Source organism: Chlorocebus sabaeus, chromosome 14 (assembly GCF_047675955.1).
Source record: "Chlorocebus sabaeus isolate Y175 chromosome 14, mChlSab1.0.hap1, whole genome shotgun sequence".
Lineage (NCBI taxonomy): Eukaryota > Metazoa > Chordata > Mammalia > Primates > Cercopithecidae > Chlorocebus > Chlorocebus sabaeus.
Window position 1 is genome coordinate 31900450 of NC_132917.1, and position 21278 is coordinate 31921727.

The window sequence follows — 21278 nt, forward strand, 5'->3', positions numbered from 1 at the left end:
GAAATGTCCAGAACAGGCAAATCTATGGAGAGAAAAAGTAGATTATGAAGAAGTTTTCTTTGCTTAAAGGAAAGTAATCTAAATAAGTAAAATTATCAACATAGAACAAACACACAAACAACAATAATTAGAGACATAACAGTAATTAGAGGCTGGGTGGGGTGGCTCATGCCTGCAATTCCAGCACTTTGGGAGGCCAAGGCGGGTGGATCACTTGAGGTCAGGAGTTTACGACCAGCGTGGCCAACATAGTGAAACCCCATCTCTACTAAAAATACAAAATTAGCCAGGCATGGTGGCTTGTGCCTGTAGTCCCAGCTACTTGGGAGGGTGAGGCATAAGAATCGCTTGGACCCAGGAAGCGGAGGTTACAGTGAGCCGAGATTGTGCCACCACACTCCAGCCTAGGCAACAAGAGCAAAACTCAGTCTCAAAAAACAAAAAAACAAAACATTTATAAATTTGATTATATTAAAGTTAAAAACTCTAGGTAGCAAATGTCACCTTAAACAGAGAATAACCTGAGAAGATATTTGCAATTCATACCTCAAAGGACTAATTTTGCTAATATTTAAAGGGCCCTACAATTTAATAAGACGAAGGCCCAATAAAAGAAAAGGAAGAAAAAAAATTTATAATACATACAGAGAGTTTACAGAACAGGAACTATAAATGACACTTACGAAAAGTTGCTCATCTTCACTAACAGTAAGAGAAATGCAAATTAAAATTACTACGAGATGCTGTTTTGCCTGTCACGTTGGGAAAGATTAAAAAATTTGAGTATAGCTGTGTTGTTGAGTGTGTTAGGGAAACACGTGCTCTTTTGTTTTTAAAAAGATGGCTTTATTCGTCTGGGCGCAGTGGCTCATCCCTGTAATCCCAGCACTTTGGGAAGCTGAGGAGGGCGGATCACAAAGTCAGGAGTTCGAGACCAGCCTGGTCAATATGGTGAAACCCCGTCTCTACTAAAAATACAAAAGTTAGCTGGGCATGGTGGTGGGCATCTGTAGTCCCAGCTGCTTGGGAGGCTGAGGCAGGAGAATTGCTTGAACCTGGGAGGCAGAGGTTGCAGTGAGCTGAGATTGCAGCACTGCACTCCAGTCTGGGCAACAGAGCGAGACCCCATCTCAAAAACCAAAACAATAACGACAACAAAAAACACCAGTTCACTGTAAATGTGAATGCTTGAATGTTTATTTTTGGATTTTCAGGTCTGTCCCATTGATCTGTATGTCTGTCCTTTATGCCAGTACCATCAGTCTTGATTACTGCAGCTCTGTAGTAGGTTATGAAATTGGGAAGTGTGAATATTCCAGCTTTGTTCTTTTTCAAGATTGTTTTGGCTAAACAGGCATTCTTTTTTCTCAGGCTAGAGTGCAGTGGGTTGACCTCGGCTCACTACAGCCTCAGTCTTTACCTCCTGAGCTCAAATGATGCAACTCAGCCTCCTGAGTGAGTGGTACCACAAGCTTGTGCCACCACATTTGCCAGTTTTTTGATATTTTGTAGAAATGAGGTCTTCCTATGTTGCCCAGGCAGGTCTCAAATTTCGGGGCTCAAGTGATCCTCCTGCCTTTCCCTCCCAAAGTGTTGGGATCACAAGTGTGAACTGCCTATCCTGGCTGGAAACAGGCACTTTTATACATTGCTGGTGGGAATATAAATTGGTGCAGCATCTCGAGGGCAGTTTGGCATTATCAATTAAATTTAGAAATGCCCATAACTGGCCGGGCGCGGTGGCTCACACCTGTAATCCCAGCACTTTGGGAGGCCGAGGTGGGCGGATCACAAGGTCAGGAGATCGAGACCACGGTGAAACGCCGTCTCTACTAAAAATACAAAAAATTAGCCGGGCGCGGTGGCGGGCGCCTGTAGTCCCAGCTACTCAGGAGGCTGAGGCAGGAGAATGGCATGATCCCGGGAGGTGGAGCTTACAGTGAGCCGAGATCGCGCCACTGCACTCTAGCCAGGGGGACAGAGCGAGACTCCGTCTCAAAAAAAAAAAAAAAAAAGAAATGCCCATAACCTTAAACATAGCAGTTCCTTTTCTAGTAATTTATGCTACAGATACATTCCTGTGATCAAAAATGAGTTGCATATGAGGTTATTCAGTACAAAAGATTGGAAACAATCAGTATGTGAATGATGAAATAAATTATGGGGCATGTATACCCTATATTTTGGTACATATATATCATAGAATTCTCAAACTTGACCATACATCAGAATTACTTGGAAGGTCTTGTTAAAATACATGTTGCTCCATTTCCAGAGTTACTTATTCAGAAGGCCTCGGGTAGGACCCAAGAATTTGCATTTCTAGCAACAGATGAAACCGATCCTGCTGGGTATAGGGAACCCACTTATCTATGTAATTAAATATTATGTAGCCTTAAACAATAAAGCCAAAGCATTTTATGGTTTAGAGGTCCTAATGAGGGGAAAAAGCAAAATATACAACAGTGTATATAGTATGCTGCAATTTGCATTAAAAAGGGGGAAAGAGTAAGAATACACACATGTTTACACATCCACACACTACAGTCATTTGCTTATATTTGCGTAAATATACATAGGAAGGATAAACAAGAAACTGATAGTAATAGGTGTCTTTAAGGAGGAAGACTCTGGCAGGGAGACATAATTTAAAATCTTCCCACTATATATCTCTTTTGTAAATTTTGAATTTTAATTATATAGATAAAATGCCAATTTAAAAATAAATAAAAGCAGATTAAGTATGTTACAGCCAAGAGTGGTGTCTCATGCCTGTAATCCCAGTGCTTTGGGAGGCTGAGGCAGGAGGACATTTGAGCCCAGGAGTTTGAGGCTGCAGAGAGCTATGATCTTAGCACTGTACTCCAGCCTCAGTAACAGAGAGATACCCTATAGACCAGGCACAGTGGCTCGTGCCTGTAATCCCAGTACTTTGAGAAGCCAAGGTGAAAGGACCGCTTGAGCCCAGGAGTTCAAGATCAGCCTAGGCAATACAGTGAAACCTCGTCTCTACAAAAAATTTTAAAAATTAGCCAAGTGTGGTGGTACACACCTGTAATCCCAGCTACTTACTGAATAGTAGGCATTAGGATCACTTGAGCCCAAAAGGTTAAGGCTGCAGTGAGCTATGATTGCACCATTATACTCCAGTCTTGGGTCTTGGTGACAGACTGATACCTGTCTCAAAAAAAAGAAAGGATTTTATTTTATTTATTTTTGAGACAGGGTCTCACCTGTCACCCAGGCTGGAGCGCAGTGGCACGATCTTGGCTCACTGCATGCAGCCTCCGCCTCCTGGGCTCAAGCGATTCTCCTGTCTTAGCCTTCCGAGTAGCTGGGATTACAGGTGCCCACCACCATGCACGGCTAATTTTTGTATTTTTAGTAGAGATGAGGTTTCACCATGTGGCCAGGCTGGTCTTGAACTCCTGACCTCAGGTGGTCCTCCCGCCTCAGCCTCCAGAAGTGCTGGGATTACAGGCGGGAACCACCACGCTCAGCCCATTCATACACTTTAAAAAGTTACTTTGGGGAATAATTATTAATGTTCCCAACCATATTTGATAATAATAAACTAATGGTGATAAAAATAGTAAAATTTTAAAACTAAAGTAATGTTGTTTCCCTAATGTCTTAAGGTTCATAAGGAAAATCTTTTCATTTAATTTGAAGAAGTTTCTTTCTTTAGAGGCTCATAATCTGCCATGTGAGTTAGCTATCGATATATATTGTTTCAAATGAAAGGTGTGATTTACATTCATTTAGAGCTTCATTAACATCCAAACACAGAAGAAAGTGGTTATCTGATTTTAGACTATTGTTTTTTTTTTTTTTTGAGACGGAGTCTTGCTCTGTCGCCCAGGCTGGAGTGCAGTGGCCGGATCTCAGCTCACTGCAGGCTCCGCCTCCCGGGTTCACGCCATTCTCCTGCCTCAGCCTCCCGAGTAGCTGGGACCACAGGCACCCGCCACCTCACCTGGCTAGTTTTTTGTATTTTTAGTAGAGACGGGGTTTCACCATATTAGCCAGGGTGGTCTCGATCTCTTGACCTAGTGATCCGCCCGTCTCGGCCTCCCAAAGTGCTGGGATTACAGGCTTGAGCCACCACGCCCGGCCTAGACTATTGTTAATAAATGCTACTGTTTTACAAAGAGGTGTAGAAGTATATTTTAATGGAGAACATTAATACCAAAGTGGTGTTATTAAACTATGGAAATTAAAATAATTTATGCATATAAATAAAATCAAACATATTGAATGATTTGTTAATAAATGGGTGCTGATTTTTAGATTTATGTAGCAATGGGAAGTAAGTTCAATTAGTGTACCATATTTCATCAAACATTAGATGTCAAGAGTTTTAAGACAAATACTTATTTTATGTGTCCCCAAGAAAAATACTGCTAATTCAACTGTGATGTACTGTAAGTTGTAAGACTAACCCTGATTTGAGGAGTATTAAGATGTGAAAAAATATGTGCTTCTTAAAAGTGATGAACTGTAGAAAAAGTTTCAGAGATTTTTATCCATTTTTAAGGGTAAAATTTTCAAAAGTTAATGTTTAGACACTGAATTTTTCAAATTTCTTATTAGTAACAAATATCATCTATAGAGTATTATTTACAAAGAAAAATTTTACAATTAATAATTGAAGCTTTGGCCGGGCGAGGTGGCTCACGCCTGTAATCCCAGCACTTTGGGAGGCCGACGCTGGCAGATTCCCTGAGCTCAGGAGTTGGAAACCACCCTGGGCAACATGGTAAAAACCCATCTCTACTAAAATACCAGAAAATGAGGTGGGCATGGTGGCGCACTCTTATAATCCCAGCTACTCGGGAAGCTGAGGTGGGAGAATCGCTTGAGCTTGGGAGGTAGAGGTTGCAGGAGCCAGGATTGTGCCACTGCACTCCAACTTGGGCGACAGAGTGAGACTCCATCTCAAAAAAAAAACATAAATAAATAAATTAATGATTGACACTTCAATTGTATATTTCGTTTTTCTTTTCTTTTTTTTTTTGAGACAGGGTATTGCTCTGTCACCCAGGCTGAGTACAGTGACATAGTCATGGCTCACTGCAGCTGCAATCTCCTGGACTCAGGCGATCCTCCTACCTCAGCCTCTGGGGTAGCTGGGACTATAGGTACTCACCACCACACCTGGCTAATTTTTGCATATTTTTGTGGTGACAGGGCATGACATGTTGCCTAGGCTGGTCTTGTACTCCTGGGCTGTCAAATGATCCACCTGCCCTGACCTCCCAGAGTGCTAGGATTACAGGCATGTGCCACCATGCGCAACCTAATTGTATATTTCTGACTGCAGAAACTCATTTGGCTGCCTTTATCCAATGCAATTTCAAAAATCATCCATCCATTCAAAACCAACCTAGATTATTTGCTTAACTTCAATGTAAATACCATATTCTTACTACTTACATGAATTGGAAGTGAGGTTAGCACACTATATGAACCCTGTCATGAGTGTGAAGTACTCTCAAGGAGTTAGCTAGGGCTCTTTTGATTGCAGCCATCAGACTTCCACTGGAGCTATACTGGGGGAGCAAAGGTGTAGGATACTTAATTCTACAGATTCAGGGGTGTTAATGGAATCTGAGGGCAGAGGTTTAGCTGGGCTCCATTGTAAGAATCAAACTTCAAACTTCTCCTTATCTGTCATCTCTGTTCCCTGTGTGTGGACATTGTTGAGCTATTTTCTTCCTGTAGGCCAGCATTCCCTAGTCCCAAATCCGGGGATAGAAATATAAATACTACTCCAAATTTTCAAATTTGCATTTCCATCATTCAGTAAAGCAGCCAAATTAAGCCTGGAATGCCTTGGTTCCAGTTCCAAATCCTACTTCCAAATCCAGAGCAGCATTTTGACCCAGCTTAGGTTACATGCGTCAGGTGCCTGTCTGTGGATGAGTCAGCTGTGGCCAGGGAGTAAGGTCATGTTAAGAACATACCAGTTCCCAGCCAGGCGCGGTGCCTTGCACCTGTAATCCCAGCACTTTGGGAGGCCAAGGTGGGTGGATTACAAGGTCAGGAGTTCAAGACCAGCCTGGCCAACATGGTGAAACCTCATCTCTACTAAAAATACAAAAGTTAGTCGGGCATGGTGGTGCATGCCTGTAATCCCAGCTACTCAGGAGGCTGAGGCAGGAGAATCACTTCAATCCAGGAGGCGGAGATTGCAGTGAGCCGAGATCGCACCATTGCACTCCAGCCCGGGCGATAGAGTGAGACTCCATCTAAAAAAAAGAACATATACCAGTTCCTGCTGTAAGTTGATAGATGGAGAAAAAAAATGAAGGATAGTTAATAACTGAGAATTGAGAATTGTGAGCTAGGGAGAGAGACTCTTGGCTCCCTGCTTCATGGAGCCTTTCATATTTCCATTTAGGGATTACAGAATACTTTGATGTCTTCAAGATCCATGAGATAGGAGTATAAGGATGGCTTTTCGGCCAGGCGTGGTGGCTCACGTCTGTAATCCTAGCACTTTGGGTGGCCAAGGTGGGTGGATCATTTGAGGCCAGGAGTTCGAGACCAGCCTGGCCAACATGGTGAAACCTCATCTCTACTAAAAAAAAATACAAAAATTAGCCGGGCATGGTCGTTCACACCTGTAATCACAGCTACTTGGGAGGCGGAGGCAGGACAATCACTTGAACCCGGACGGAAGAGGTTTCAGTAAGCCGAGATGGCACCACTGCACTCCAGCCTGGGAAACAGAGCAAGACTCTGTCTCAAAAAAAAAAAAAAAAAAAAAAAAAAAGAATGCCTTTTATTAATCAGGTAACTAACATATTTAATTGGGCCTAACACAGATAGTTGTTACCTCAATTTCATATTGTAGTAACTTGTTTTAGAGGGAATCTCTACTACACTTGGAAAATGAACATAGTTTTATCTTAGTCAAAATGTTGTCAAGGTATTATTAATATTTAGTTTAACTTTTAACAAAGATGAAGCGTATCAAAGTTAAAATTGTATGTGTCATTTTTTAGCATTTTCAGTTACAGAAACCATTTAGGGTGGATAACATTGTGTAGTAGAAGTATGAGGTTAGGTTCTACTTAACTTACTTGATGTATTGTAACTTTATTCTGTTCCTTCACATGTTAAAATCTTACAAGTATACCACACGTTCAGATGCTCACTATGATTAGATGGTAAACTACTAGAATTAATTATCTTAATTATTAGAGTAATTTATTATTAATTTAGTCTGTGCAAACACGGATAACTTTCAACCACTTAGGAATTCTGAAAACTTAATTTCTCTTCACATGTTCTCTTCTAGTTCTAACACTAAATTTATTTTTCTTTTTACTTAGTTTAATGACATGTTTAATAAGTTACTGGGTAACAATGAGGAAACCTAGTCCTGTCTATTCATTTGGGTAAGTTCAAATTATTTTATTTTTTGCTAACTTATGACACTAAAATATTATTTATAGTAGACAATAAAGAGCTAGCTAGAGTATTTCTGGAAAATAAATGCTGCGTACTTAGTGAAATGATGATCAGATAGTGAAAATAGATAGGCTGGGCACAGTGGCTTACACCTGTAATCCCAGCACTTTGGGAGGCTGAGGCACGCAGATCACCTAAGGTCAGGAGTTCGAGACCAGCCTGGCCAACATGGCAAACCCCTATCTCTACTAAAAATACAAAATTCATCCAGGTGTGGTGGCGTGCACCTGTTCTTCCAGCTACTTGAGAGGCTGAGACAGGAGAATCGCTTGAACCCAGGAGGCAGAGGTTGCAGTGAGCCAAGATCGTGCCATTGCACTCCAGCCTGGACGACAGAGCAAAACTCCGTCTCAAAAAAAACCGAAAGGAAATAGATAGAAAAGCATCTTCCAAGAAACATAAATATTTAAGGTATAAATCATATTAAAATAAAATGTTCACATTAGGTTTTTTACATTTTATAAAGCAAATATTTAAAGTTCACATTAAGTTCTTTAATATTTTGGGAATTTATTTTAGCTAGAGCAAGTACAAAGGATTTTTATGTTAGTGTATCTTCTAGATGTTAAATAAATGTGATATAGTTTAATACTAGGCAGTGGTAAAGATGGATTTTCATCTGAAACTGGATTTGTGATAGCAGTGGATCAACAAATAATTTGAGATTTGTTTCCATAATTTTAAAAATTACTGAGGCCAGGTGCGGTGGCTCACGCCTGTAATCCTAGCACTTTGGTAGGCTGAGGCGGGAGGATTGTTTGAGTTAGAAGCCAGCCTGGGCAACATAGTGAGACCTGTCGCTACAAAAAATTTTTTTTAATTATTGTACATGGTGGTATATACCTGTGGTCCCAGCTGCTTGGGAGGCTGATGTGGGAGGATTGCTTAAGCCCAGGAGTTTGAGGCTGCAGTGAGCTATAATTTCATCACTGCATTATAGGTGGCAAGAGTAAGACCCTGTCTCAAAAAAAAAAAAAAAAAAAAATACTGGAAGTTGAAAGGAAATAATCTTTTATATTAAAGGTTTAAAAATGTATTTAAACATGAGTTCCTTTTAGATTCTAGGAAACAACTTGAAAGAATTTTACTTTATTATTATTATTTTTACCTGAAGAGGTATATCAACCAAGGAATTTTACTTTAGTAAAGAAACTTTTGGACCAAACTTACTCTTCTTTTCCACCATACCATTCATTGGGACTATATTCTTTTGACCAAAATTAGGTTTTATTTACTTAAACAATGGGAAGAAGTAAATATAAAATTTTAATGCAAAATAAGGATTTTTATAAGTCATAAATCAAAATGAATTTTTAAAAAATATTTATTATTTTTAATTTTATATATTTTTTGAGACAGAGTCTCACTCTGTCACCCAGGCTGGAGTGCAGTGGCGTGATCTGGGCTCACTGCAGGCTCTGCCTTCCAGGTTCCAGCGATTCTTCTGCCTCAGCCTCCCGAGTAGCTAGGATTACAGGTATGTGCCACCACGCCTGGCTCATTTTTTTTTTTTTGTATTTTTAGTAGAGATGGAGTTTCACCATGTTGGCCAGGCTGGTCTTGAACTCCTGACCTCAGATGATCCACCCACCTCTGCCTCCCAGAGTGCTGGGGGATTACAGATGTGATCCACCACACTTGGCCTTTTTTTTTTTTTTTTTTTTTGACAGTTTTGCTGTGTTGCCCAGGCCGAAGTGCAGTGGTGTGATCTTGGCTCATTGCAACCTCCACCCACCAGATTCCAGCGATTCTCATGCCTCAACCTCCGGGATATCTGGTATTACAGGTGTGCACCACCACACTCAGCTAATTTTTATATTGTTAGTAGAGATGGAGTTTCACCATGTTGGCCAAGCTGGTCTCCAGCTCCTGGCCTCAAAGTGCCAGGTCCGGCCTGTGTCACTGAAATTTGATAGAGTTGCATTATCACTATGATGATCAGTTGTAAGGTGTAGATATATCCATATAAGGAAATCTGTCACTGCAAGTTACAGAAATCTAACTTAGTTTGGGGCCTGGCGCGGTGACTCATGCCTGTAATCCCAGGACTTCGGGAGGCCAAGGTGGGTGGATCACCTGAGGTCAGGAGTTTGAGACCAGGCTGGCCAACATGGCGAAACACCGTCTCTACTGAAAATACACACAAAAATTAGCTGGGTGTGGTGGCAGGCGCCTGTAATCCCAGCTGCTTGGGAGGCTGAGGCAGGAGAATCACTTGAACCTGGGAGGCAGAGGTTGCAGTGAGCCGAGATTATGCCACTGCATGCCAGCCTGGGCGATGCAGCAAGACTCTGTCTCAAAAAAATTAGTTTGGGGAGTCAGATGCAGTGGCTCATGCCTATAGTCCCAGCATTTTGGGAGGCCCAGGTGGTTGATCACTTGAGCTTAGGAGTTTGACACCATCCTAAGCAAAGAGCGAGACCCTGTCTCTACAAAAAAATACAAAAATATGTTGGGTGTGATGGGGTTTGCCTGCATTCCCAGCTACTCAGGAGACTGAATTGGGAAGATGGCTTGAACCTGGGAGACAGAGGTTGCAGTGAGCTGAGATGGTGCCACTCTACTACTCCTGCCTGGGTGACAGAGCCAGACCCTGTCTCCAAAAAAAAAAAAAAAGAAAAAGAAAAAAGAAAAATGAGTTTGGGGGGAAAAATGGGAGGAATTTTACAATTTATATAACCAAACTACTATGGGAAGACAGTAACTGGTACAGGCACTAGACCACTGAAGACATTGTCATTTTTTTTTTTTGCCTCCCAGACCTGCTTTTCTCTGCATGTCATGTTCAGTCTCTCAGACGACTTTTCTCCTCCAGTCTGGAATGATACTCCTAGCAAGACCTTAATTCACACCTTCTCACCTTCATCCTAGAGAGGAAATAATAAATTATGACTGTTAAAATGATATTTATGGTAGGCAATAAAGAGCTAGCTAGAGTATTTCTGGAAAATAAATACTGCCTAGTTCAGAAAATCATGAGAACTGTTGCTTGGGCCAGCTTGGAACAGGCATCAGTCTTTATAGATCAGTTACTGTGGATAGAAGACAAGGTCATGTAAGGACATGACGGCTCCCATTTTGGCTCACTTGCTTAGAGTGAACAGGAAAGAAAGGAGGAGTTAAGCAATAAAGTTAAACTCTCAAATATAGTTGCAATCAGTCACATAGTTGAAGTATCACATATATCTGGAGACTTCAAAATCCAGTTCTCTAGGCCTGAGAACTGTCTAGAATTTCAGACTACCTTCTTGATAGTTTCACATGGATGTCTAATTGGTGTCTTAAACTTAGGAAAAAATTCTTGGTTTCTTCCCCAAAAACCTATTCCTTTGTAGTTTTTCCCATCTCAGCAAATACCATCAGCACTTTGTTGCTCAAACAAAAAATTCTGGGAATTTCTGTTGATTACTGTCTCTCATCACCCACATTTAATCTATTAGCAGATTAATTATGTCAAGGTAACCTACAAACACATCCAGAATTAACCCCCAATCCCATTTCTATCTCCAATACTGCCATCCCAGACCAAGCTACTTTGATTTGCAGCCAGTGTTTTTCTTTTTAAACCTGTATCATATTATCACTGTCCCCTTAAAACCATCCAGTTGTTTCCCATAATACTTAGAATAAAATCCTAACTCCTTTTTCTAATTTACAAGGCCCCTATATGATCAGGACCCTGCCTGCTTTTCTTCAACTTAATCCTCTCATGCCCTCTATAGGACACTGACTTTCTTTCCGTTGTTTGAACGCTACTCATTCCTATTTTAAGGCCTTTGTATAAGATCTGCCTGATATGCTCGTCACCTGATCTTTGCAAGGCTGGCTCCATCGTGTTATTCATATCTTAATATCACTAAATGCTAATTTCCATTAAGTGACTGAACAGCCCAATCAAAAATAGTCATCTGGTTAATCTCTTGTCACATCAGACTACTATAATTCTCTGTACCAAACAAGATATTTGTTTTTCTGTCCCTACCCTTTAAAATGTAAATTTCATAGCTGGGTGCAGTGGCTTATGCCTGTAATCCCAGCACTTTGGGAAGCCGAGGTGGGAGGATCATCTGAGGTTAGGAGTTTGAGACCAGCCTAACTAACATGGTGAAACCTTATTTCTACTAAAAATACAAAAATTAGCCAGGCATGGTGGTGTGAGCCTGTCGTCCCACCTACTCATGAGATTGAGGCAGGAGAATCACTTGAGACGGGGAGGCGGAGACTGCAGTGAGCGGAGATGGTGCCACTGTACTCCGTCTTCCATCTCAAAAAATAAGAAAAAAAAAGTAAATTTCATGAAAGTAGAGACCCTGTCTTGTTTTCTGTAATATCTTTTTGCAACTGAATGAATTTTAAGAAAGGAATACATTTGTATAGCCACTATCTAGATCGTGATATAAAACATCACAAGTCCCCCAAAACCTCCCTTCATGTCCATTCAGACCCTACCAGAAGTAACTGGTAATGTGACCTCTAACATTGCATATTAGTTTTGCCTGTTTCTGAGTATCCTGTAGATGGAATATAGTATGTGCTATCTTGTTCATTCTTGTTCTTTGCTCTCATATTCCATTATATGACTATATCACAAATTGCTTAATTGTTAAGGACATTTAGATGACTTTCACTTTTTAGCCATATAAATAAAACTACTTCTGAACATTCTTGTATATATCTTTTAGTGCACATGTGTACCCATTTATGTTGGGTATGTATCTTTGAGTGGAATTAGTTTGGATTTGCATGTTCATTATTAAAAGATAAGATAATACCAAACCGTTTTCCAGAGCAGTTTTACCAATGTATACTCCCACTGGTAGTGTTTGAGAGTTGCAGTTGCTTCGTGTCCTTGCCAACAGTTGGTATTGTCTTTTTTTTTTTTTTATCTTTTTTTTAAGGCAGTGTCTCGCTTGGTCACCCAGGCTGGAGTGCCGTGGTGCGACCTCGGCTCACTGCAACCTCCACCTCCCGGATTTAAGTGATTCTTGTGCCGCAGCCTCCTGAGTAGCTGAGACTACAGGCATGCACCACCATGCCTGACTAGTTTTTTTTATTTTTTAATTTTTAGTAGAAATGGGGTTCCACCATGTTGTCCAGGCTGGTCTTGAACTCCTGACCTCAAGTAATCCACCCACTTTGGCCTCCCTGAGTGCTGGGATTACAGGCATGAGCCACCGCACCCAGCATTTTTTTTTTTTTTTTGAGACAGGGTCTCACTCTGTTGCCCATGTTGGAGTACAGTGGCATTATCATAACTCATTGCAGCCTTCAACACCTGGGCTTAGGTGACTCTCCTGCCTCAGCCTCCTGAGTTGCTAGGACTACAGGCACATCCCACCATGCCTGGCTGATTTTTAACATATTTTTGGAGTCAGGGGTCTCACCATATTGCCCAGGCTGGTCTTGAACTGGCTTCAGGCGATCCTCCCACACCCCAAGTAACTGGAATTACAGGTGTGGAGCCACCATGTCCAGCTGTTACTGTCTTTGTTATAAAGGCCATTCTATGGTATGCAGTGGTATTTCATTGTGGTTTTAAGTTATTTTCCTTACAACTAATTGAGCACCTTTGCATATGTTGATTAACCATTCAGATCACCTCTTTTTTAAAATGCTTGTTAAAAATATTTTAACCATTTTCCCTTTTTCTTTATTAATCTGTAACAGTTCTTTATATATAAGTATCTTCTCCTTCTCTTAGTTGCTCTTCTTCTTCTTAATGGTATCTTCTGATGAATAAAAGTTTTAAATTTTAGGCCGGGCGCGGTGGCACACACATGTAATCCTAGCACTTTGGGAGGGTGAGGTGAGCGGATCATTTGAGGTCAGGAGTTCGAAACCAGCCTGGCCAACATGGTGAAACCCCATCTCTACTAAAAATACTAAAATTAGCCACGCGTGGTGGTGGGTGCCTGTAATCCCAGCTACTTGGGAGGCTGAGACAGGAGAATCACTTGTGCCCGGGAAGCAGAGGTTGCAGTGAGCCGAGATCGCATTATTGCACTCCAGCCTAGGCAACAAAGGGAGACTCCGTCTCAAAAAAAAAAAAAAAAAAAAAAAAAAAGTTTTAAATTAAATTAATTTTTTCAGGTTGGTCCTTTTGTGTATTTGTTAAGAAATCTTGGCATGCCCCCAGGTCATAAAGACACTTTGCCCTGTTATCACCTAGAAGCCTTACTGTTCAATTTTTCGTATTTAATCCTACAATCCAATTGGAATAGATTTTTTTGGTATGGTGTGAAGCAGGAGTAAAGGCATATTCTGGAGTGCAGTAGCGCAATTCGGCTCACTCCAACCTCCATCTCCCAGGTTCAAGCAATTCTCATGCCTCAGCCTCCCAGGCACCTGGGATTACAGGCACACACCACCACGCCCAGTTAATTTTTTGTATTTTTAGTAGAGACGGGGTTTCGCCATGTTGGCCAGGCTGATCTTGAACTGCCTTGGCCTCACAAAGTGCTGGGATTGCATGTGTGAGCCACCGCACCTGGCTCTTCTTTATTGCTTTTATGTGCCACCTTTTTCACAAATCAGATGACTATATATGTGTAGGCCTGTTTCTAGATTCTCTTTTCTGTACAATTTGGTGTATTTGTACTTGGATTAGTACCGTACTATGTTAATTATTACAGCTTTGAGATACTTGTTGATATCTGGTAGTAAAAATCTTCCAGCTTCGTTCTTCTTCAAGACTATCTTTGCTTTCCTTCACGTTTTGCAGTTCCATATGCATTTTAATATCAGCTTCTCAAATTCCACAAATAACGTTGGTACATTTGCATACTGTTTTTTTCTGTTCTTTTTTATTTTTTCAGTAGCTGGAAAAAACACTTAATTTGTATTCTATTATAACCTACTTTTCACTCACCTTTTTCCATGTCAATAAATACTTTTTTTGTTTAATAATATATAGTGTTATATTGTTGATTCCAACATTTTTCCTTTACACATAACAATGTGATGTACAGCCTTAATTTTTTAAATTTTTTCTGTGCCTCCATGATTATTTTCTTGAAAAATTTTAAGCATTTATACTTACCATAAATATTGAATACCGTTAGACCAGGTGTTGCAGGAAAAACTAAAACAACAGTTCCTGGCCTCTGGCATATAGTCTAGGGATTATAAAATATGCTCATAATGTCACTGTAATTATGTATAGAAATGAGAGGCAGTATAATAAGTGGTTAAAATATGAACTCTAGAGTCAGAGTGTCTGAGTTTGAAAACCTTCTACTTGCTAGCTATATGACTCTAAACAGTTACTTTTCTTCTTTATGTCCTAGATTTCTTATCTGTTTGAAAAAAAAAAAAATGAGCCAAGTGTGGTGGCACATGCCTGTAGTCCCAGCTACTCGGGAGGCTGAGCTGGGAGGATTACTTGAGCCTGGGAGTTCAGGGTCCAGCCTGGGCAGCATAGCGAGACCCCCATCTCTTCAAAAAAAAGAAAAAAGTGGATAAAGTAATTCTAAAAAGGGGTTGGGAGGTTTAGATGAGGTAATATGTTAAGTACTCTGGTGTCTAATGCACAGTGGGTCAATTAAGTGTTATTATTGTGATTGTGATTATTTCTAGAAAAATAAGGACTATAAGTGGGTCCTGGTAATTGTCTTTTTTTTTTTTTTTTAATAATTTTAAAGTATTTCTGGGAAGAGAAAGCTTCTGGCATGGGCTGAAGGTGCTCTCTCTTCTGGGTCCTGGGAATTATACAAATAGGTACTCTTTGGAATCTGTGATTTTCATTGTTTGTTATTCTTCTAGAAACCCTAATCTGCTCTAACAGTGTTTGGCTCATAGTAGACAGCACCTATGTGTATTAAGTGAGCAAATAAATGAATGTAAATGTGTTCTAGAGAGACTGGTTTGTGAATTGGAAGAATTGTGATGATCTAATTAATGTTTTTGTTTCAGATTTGAAAGATTAGAAGTCCTGGCTGTATTTGCCTCCACAGTCTTGGCACAGTTGGGAGCTCTCTTTATATTAAAAGAAAGGTACATTTGTATATGATATTACTCTAAATCCCACCTATGACACCTTTGGGAACATGAAAGAAACCCATCAGACACATTTGCTTTCAAGGGTATGAAAATTTAGATGAGCAGGGCTGGAGTTTTGATGGTACAGTTTTTTTATGTTTCAGACATTTTCTTCTGTTTCACTTTTTTTTACTTCCTTAATGCTACTAAATTGAGTCAGAAGTGGTTGTGAATGAAACAGAGATTCATTCAGGCATGTTTGATGCTTATTACACACCCATTGATATCGGCTTGGCAGAGAAAGATCGAATTACATATTAAGGATAATTTGTGAAAAAAGAAAACAACTAAAAAGGATAATTTATGAGTCTCCTTGCCTCATCACTGCTAATAGTTAATAGTTATATTACTAAAAGATTTTGTGAACTTTAAGGTGGGTTAATGATATATTTAATAAAGCTTTTTAACTTTACAATTTATAGGACTTATTTAATACATTTTTATTTCTTTTAGTGCAGAACGCTTTTTGGAACAGCCCGAGATACACACGTGAGATTTTATTTTCGATATATAATTTACTATTGATTCTTAATTATTAATTGATGTATTATTAAACAGTTGGCCAACGTCAGAGTTCAGACTGTGGCAACATAAGTTTTTGCTGGTATTTCACAAACAAAATTCCCAAATACCAAGACTCCATTTCTTTACCCTTAACAGTTCCCAAGTTCTAAATATTTTTATACTGCACAGGAAGGCCTTTCTATCTTGGCTTCAGGCTTCTCATTATTTCCACACCTAGGAAGCACTAAGCCAGCTTCCCCTAGTCTTCTGTAATTTCATATTTGACCTTCAAAATCTTTTCATAGCACCTATAGAAAAGAGAATTGGACCAGGCTCAGCAGCTCACACCTGTAACCCCAGCACTTTGGGAGGCTAAGGCAGGAGGATCGCTTGAGCCCAGGAGTTCAAGACCAACCTGGGCAACAGAGTGAGACCCTGTCTCCAAAAAAAAAAGAAATGTATATATATGTTTCATATATATTGCAACTATGTGATTTTCATATATATATGAAAAGAGAATTGTATGTATCATATATATGAAAAAACAATTGTATTTCTCAACCGCATAGTTGCCAACTATGTGGACCTTATCTATTCTGATCAGTGTAATTCTGAAAAGTCTGATTTGTCCAGCATATCATAAAACAAATACCATTAACATTTATACAGATTTATAACAGCGTTTACCTGTAGGAAGATACTGTTAATGCTAAAAGTCCTTTCTTATCCTTTGTAAGAGGGAGCAACAGTAGATGGGACATGGGTGATGGGGCTAGAAACTAAGTTCAGGTTCTGTATCTGGAAACACTGAATCATTAAAGCAGACCACTTTACCTTCCCACCTCTTAGTCCCTCTACGTATTGAAATTACCTACTGATAATACCAAGAACAAATTAAAGGTGAATGTTATCATTCTTTTTAGGGGAAGATTATTAGTTGGTACTTTTGTGGCTCTTTCTTTCAACCTGTTCACGATGCTTTCTATTCGGAATAAACCTTTTGCTTATGTCTCAGAAGGTATGTTTTTTATTTACTATTAATATAAAAATCCAACTAATCTCTTATAAAAACAAGTCTTTTGTTTGTTTCATTCACTCAAATCAATAAGGAAGTATATTCTGAAGAGAAGAGAGAACTAGCCCAAATGTTCTCAAGTCTTTTTTAAGTGGAAAATTATAAAACAAAGTCTCATTAGTTCAAGCTTTAAAATAACAAATTATTTTGAAACAGGCAGGAGTGACCTGTAAATTAAATCATATGATGATGAAAAATTACATTTACCAAATAATGTGAGATTTTAAATGTGTAATCTATCTAAGAAAAGTCTATTGTAAGCATTTTAGAAGTCTCGGTATACTTAGAATAGTTGATATGCTAATTGAAAATAGTTGTATTTTGTTAATAAAGTAAGTTCCCAGGAACTTCTCTTTGGCAATGGTGGATGGGCATATATATTTGCAAGTAGCCAAACTTTATTTCTTTTGAAATATTCTTTTATTTTGAAGTGTTTACAACTTCAGACTGATTTTTCACTTTTGCAGTCTAAATTATTGGCATTTTTCAACAATTTCAGTGTTTTGGAATCCCACTAACGCACAAAAGAGTTAGCCACTAAGAGATGGAGAAGTGAGGTGAAAACAGAAGTGGGATGTTTGCACAGATCCACACTTTGAAGTATAGAGAAGCACAGATAGGTGTGGATCTTTTTAGATCTCACTCTAGGACAGTCAAGAGAAGAAAGTTTTCTGAAATGCCCATTCAAGTTTAAACAACTTCATGAATGTTATGAAGATAAGTTGTGTTTGTATGAGTTAAAGAATTACTGCATGAATTAGAAAAATAAATAATGTTACTTATGATCACCTGAATTTCTTGAAAAAAATTCATAATTTATAAAATACTATAACACTCTAGAAATTTTTAAGATGGTGCAGAGATTTAGAAACACTATTTCTCTGTAAAGATCAGGAAGACATAAGAAGGAAATAAGACTACTGATAATCTTATGACCCACAGATAATATGTTAACATTTCTATGTTATTACTTTCACTTTTTTGTATTGTATGCACACGTACATATAATTTTATGTGCTTACTTAGAATTGTATATATTACAATTTTATGCCTGGCTTTTTTTTTTTTTTTTTTTTGAAACGGAGTCTCACTCTCTTGCCCAGGCAGGAGTACAGTGACACAATCTTAGCTCACTGCAACCTGTGCCTCCTTGGTTCAAGGAGTTACAGGCATGTGCCACCATGCCTGGCTGATTTTTATATTTTTAGCAGAGACGGGGTTTCCCCATGTTGGCCAGGCGGGTCTCAAACTCCTGACCTCAGGTGATCTGTCCACCTTGGCCTCCCAAAGTGCCGGGATTACAGGTATGAACCACTGCGTCCGGCCGTGTCTGGCTTTTTTGTTAGCATTATGTCTTCAGTATTGCTTCTCATTAAATACTCTTTGAATGTAAATGATTTTTTAATGCTTGCATAGTATTCTGTTATGAATATTTTAAAATATTGTATACATTTCCAACTTTTCCTTTTATAAATAACTCTATAATCAGCCTCTTTAGATCAACTCTGTCTGCATTTTTTATTCTTTCTGTAGGATAAATTCCCTGAGAAGGAATTATTTACTGGATTAAAAATATAGTATTTTTTAAAGGCTTTGTTGTATATTGCCAAATTTATTTCCAGAAAAGTTATCTAGTTTATATCTTTATTAATTTAATTTAATTTTATTTTATTTTATTATTATTTTTTATAGAGACAAAGTCTCCCTGTGTTATCCAGGCTGGTCTCAAACTCCTGGGCTCAAGCAGTCCTCTCACATCAGCCTCCCAAAGTGCTGGGACTACAGACGTGAGCCACTGCTCCCAGCCTACTGTATATTTTCATTAGCTGGAAATGAAGGTTCCCAGAAACATCAAGATTTGTGACATTAGCTGGGCTTGGTAGCATGTGCCTGTAGTCCCAGCTACTCAGGAGGCTGAGGTGATTGTATTGCTTGAGCTCAGGAGTTTGAGTCCAGCCTGGGAAACATAGCAAGACTCTGGCTTTAAAAATAATGAAGTCTGGGTCTGGTGACTCACGCCTGTAATCCCAGCGGTTTGGGAGACCAAAGCAGGCGGATCACAAGGTCAGCAGTTCGAGACCAGCCTGGCCAACATAGCAAAACCCTGTCTACTAAAAAATGATAAAAATTAGCCAGGCATGGTGGCAGGCACCTGTGATCCCAGGTACTCGAGAGGCTGAGGCAGGAGAATCCCTTTAACCTGGTAGGTGGAGGTTGCAGTGAGCCGAGATCACGTCATTGCGCTTCTGCCTGGGTGACAAAAGTGAAACTCCATCTCAGAAAAAAAGAAAAAGAAAAAAGATTTGTGAAATTACTTGAAATTTAAGTGGAAAATAATATTAAGTGCTTTCTATATGCCAAGCACTGCTAAATACTTTACGTAGAATAGCCCATTTAATTCTAGCCATATGAAGTAAATACTTTTATTATGCCCATTTTACACTAAGGCACTGAGAGATTAAATTACTTACCCAGTGCTACACATCTAGTTAAAGGCAGAGCTATCATTTAAAGCCAGATATTCTGACATCTTACTTAACTGCTCAACTGTTTTTCTTTTGCATAAGTCTTGCCAATCTTTTTTACATTATGGTACACATTTTAAAAATGGATATTTCTGTAGCACTCTGGGATAAATGGAAGAGGATTCTTGAGCCTAGACACAGGCTACTTGTCCAAGAATAGTAACTGACAGGTGTCTTTGTAGGTATCCAGGTCCTCACCTGGCTTTTTTGAGAGTTGAGGGAAGTAATTTGTATGTCATTTGAATATCCCTTATCTGAAATACTTGGGGCCAGAAGTGTTTCACATTTTAGGTTGTCTTAGATTTTGGAGTCTTTGAATTATATATATGGGTTGAGCATCCCAAACCTGAAAATTCAAAATCCAAAATATTCCTATGAGCATTGATATTGATATTGATACCTATGATATTGATATTCCTTTGAGTATCATGTTGGTGCTCAAAGTTGTGGATTTTTGGTTTTCAGATTTGGGATACTCAGCCTATACCTATGGCCCGTTCCCAGCACACTGGTTAGGAAGCTCTGCTTAAAAGTATAAAGAACCGCCGGGCACAGTGGCTCACACCTGTAATCCCAGCACTTTGGGAGGCCGAGGCAGGCGGATCACCTGAGGTCAGGAGTTCAAGACCAGCCTAACCAACATAGTGAAACCCAGGTCAAGAGCAGCCTGACCAACATGGTGAAACCCCATCTCTACTAAAAATACGAAATTAGCCAGGTGTGGTGGCACGCACCTGCAATCCCAGGCACATGGGAGGCTGAGGCAGGACAATTGCTTGAACGCAGGAGAGGGAGGTTACAGTGAGCTGAGGTGGCACCCCTGCACTCCAGCCTGGACAAAAAGAGTAAAACTCTATCTCAAAAGAAAAAGTATAAAGAATCTTTAAAACTTTAATAGTAACAATGACATATCTAAGTTCACTAATTCCTTCAGGTCAACTGTATATTGTATAATAGTTGAAACTGCTTTTGACTTAGTGGCATAAGGGCATAAAAGAGGAAACATTTATAGATTTGAGGAGTAGCATGTTCTTTTGTAATGTTATTCAGTCACTGCCAAATTTGTTTTTTAAAATTAAAGAACTCAAATATTTCGGATAGTGGTTTATTTTCTTCTATATAGATAATTTAAGTATTTTCTTCTTAAAGCTGCTAGTACGAGCTGGCTTCAAGAGCATGTTGCAGATCTTAGTCGAAGGTAAGATGTTATGGAGTTTCATGATATGCATAACTTAAAGGAATACACAAGAAATGCATCTATCATGGGAACTTAAATTATTCATTGCTGAGGTTACTACATGAATCACAGATCAGATTGTTATTCTCCTTTTACTTTTTAATTGACAATACAAAAGAGAACTTTATAAGTGAAAGGGCTTTGTTCACAAATCCTTTTTGCTTTCTTTAAGAAGTACACTATGTGGTACCAAAATACAAATTATCTTTACAAGGTTGTCACCAGTTTTATGTGAGTTCTGCTAATGGATACTCTTTCTGTTTGTTTTTTTCTTAGCTTGTGTGGAATTATTCCAGGACTTAGCAGTATCTTCCTTCCCCGAATGAATCCATTTGTTTTGATTGATCTTGCTGGAGCATTTGCTCTTTGCATTACTTATATGCTCATTGAAATTAAGTGAGTATTTTTTATTGTTGTCAAG

At 39.2% G+C, this 21278-nt stretch overlaps 1 protein-coding gene across 9 annotated transcripts in view; it reads left to right on the forward strand.

The window, feature by feature from the left end:
• Window positions 1-21278, forward strand: part of SLC30A6 (solute carrier family 30 member 6) — a 57941-nt gene that overhangs the window by 11494 nt on the left and 25169 nt on the right. For 5 of the 9 annotated variants that reach the window (XM_073022908.1, XM_073022910.1, XM_073022912.1 and 2 more), the window contains 7 exons: window positions 7341-7406; window positions 15391-15471; window positions 15970-16005; window positions 16944-17038; window positions 18307-18399; window positions 20770-20818; window positions 21134-21253. In XM_073022908.1, coding sequence (XP_072879009.1) covers window positions 7341-7406; window positions 15391-15471; window positions 15970-16005; window positions 16944-17038; window positions 18307-18399; window positions 20770-20818; window positions 21134-21253 — 540 coding nt within the window. The remainder of the gene's footprint in view (window positions 1-7340; window positions 7407-15390; window positions 15472-15969; window positions 16006-16943; window positions 17039-18306; window positions 18400-20769; window positions 20819-21133; window positions 21254-21278) is intronic. The other 4 variants (XM_073022909.1, XM_007971011.3, XM_007971013.3 and 1 more) reach the window with 2 other exon arrangements.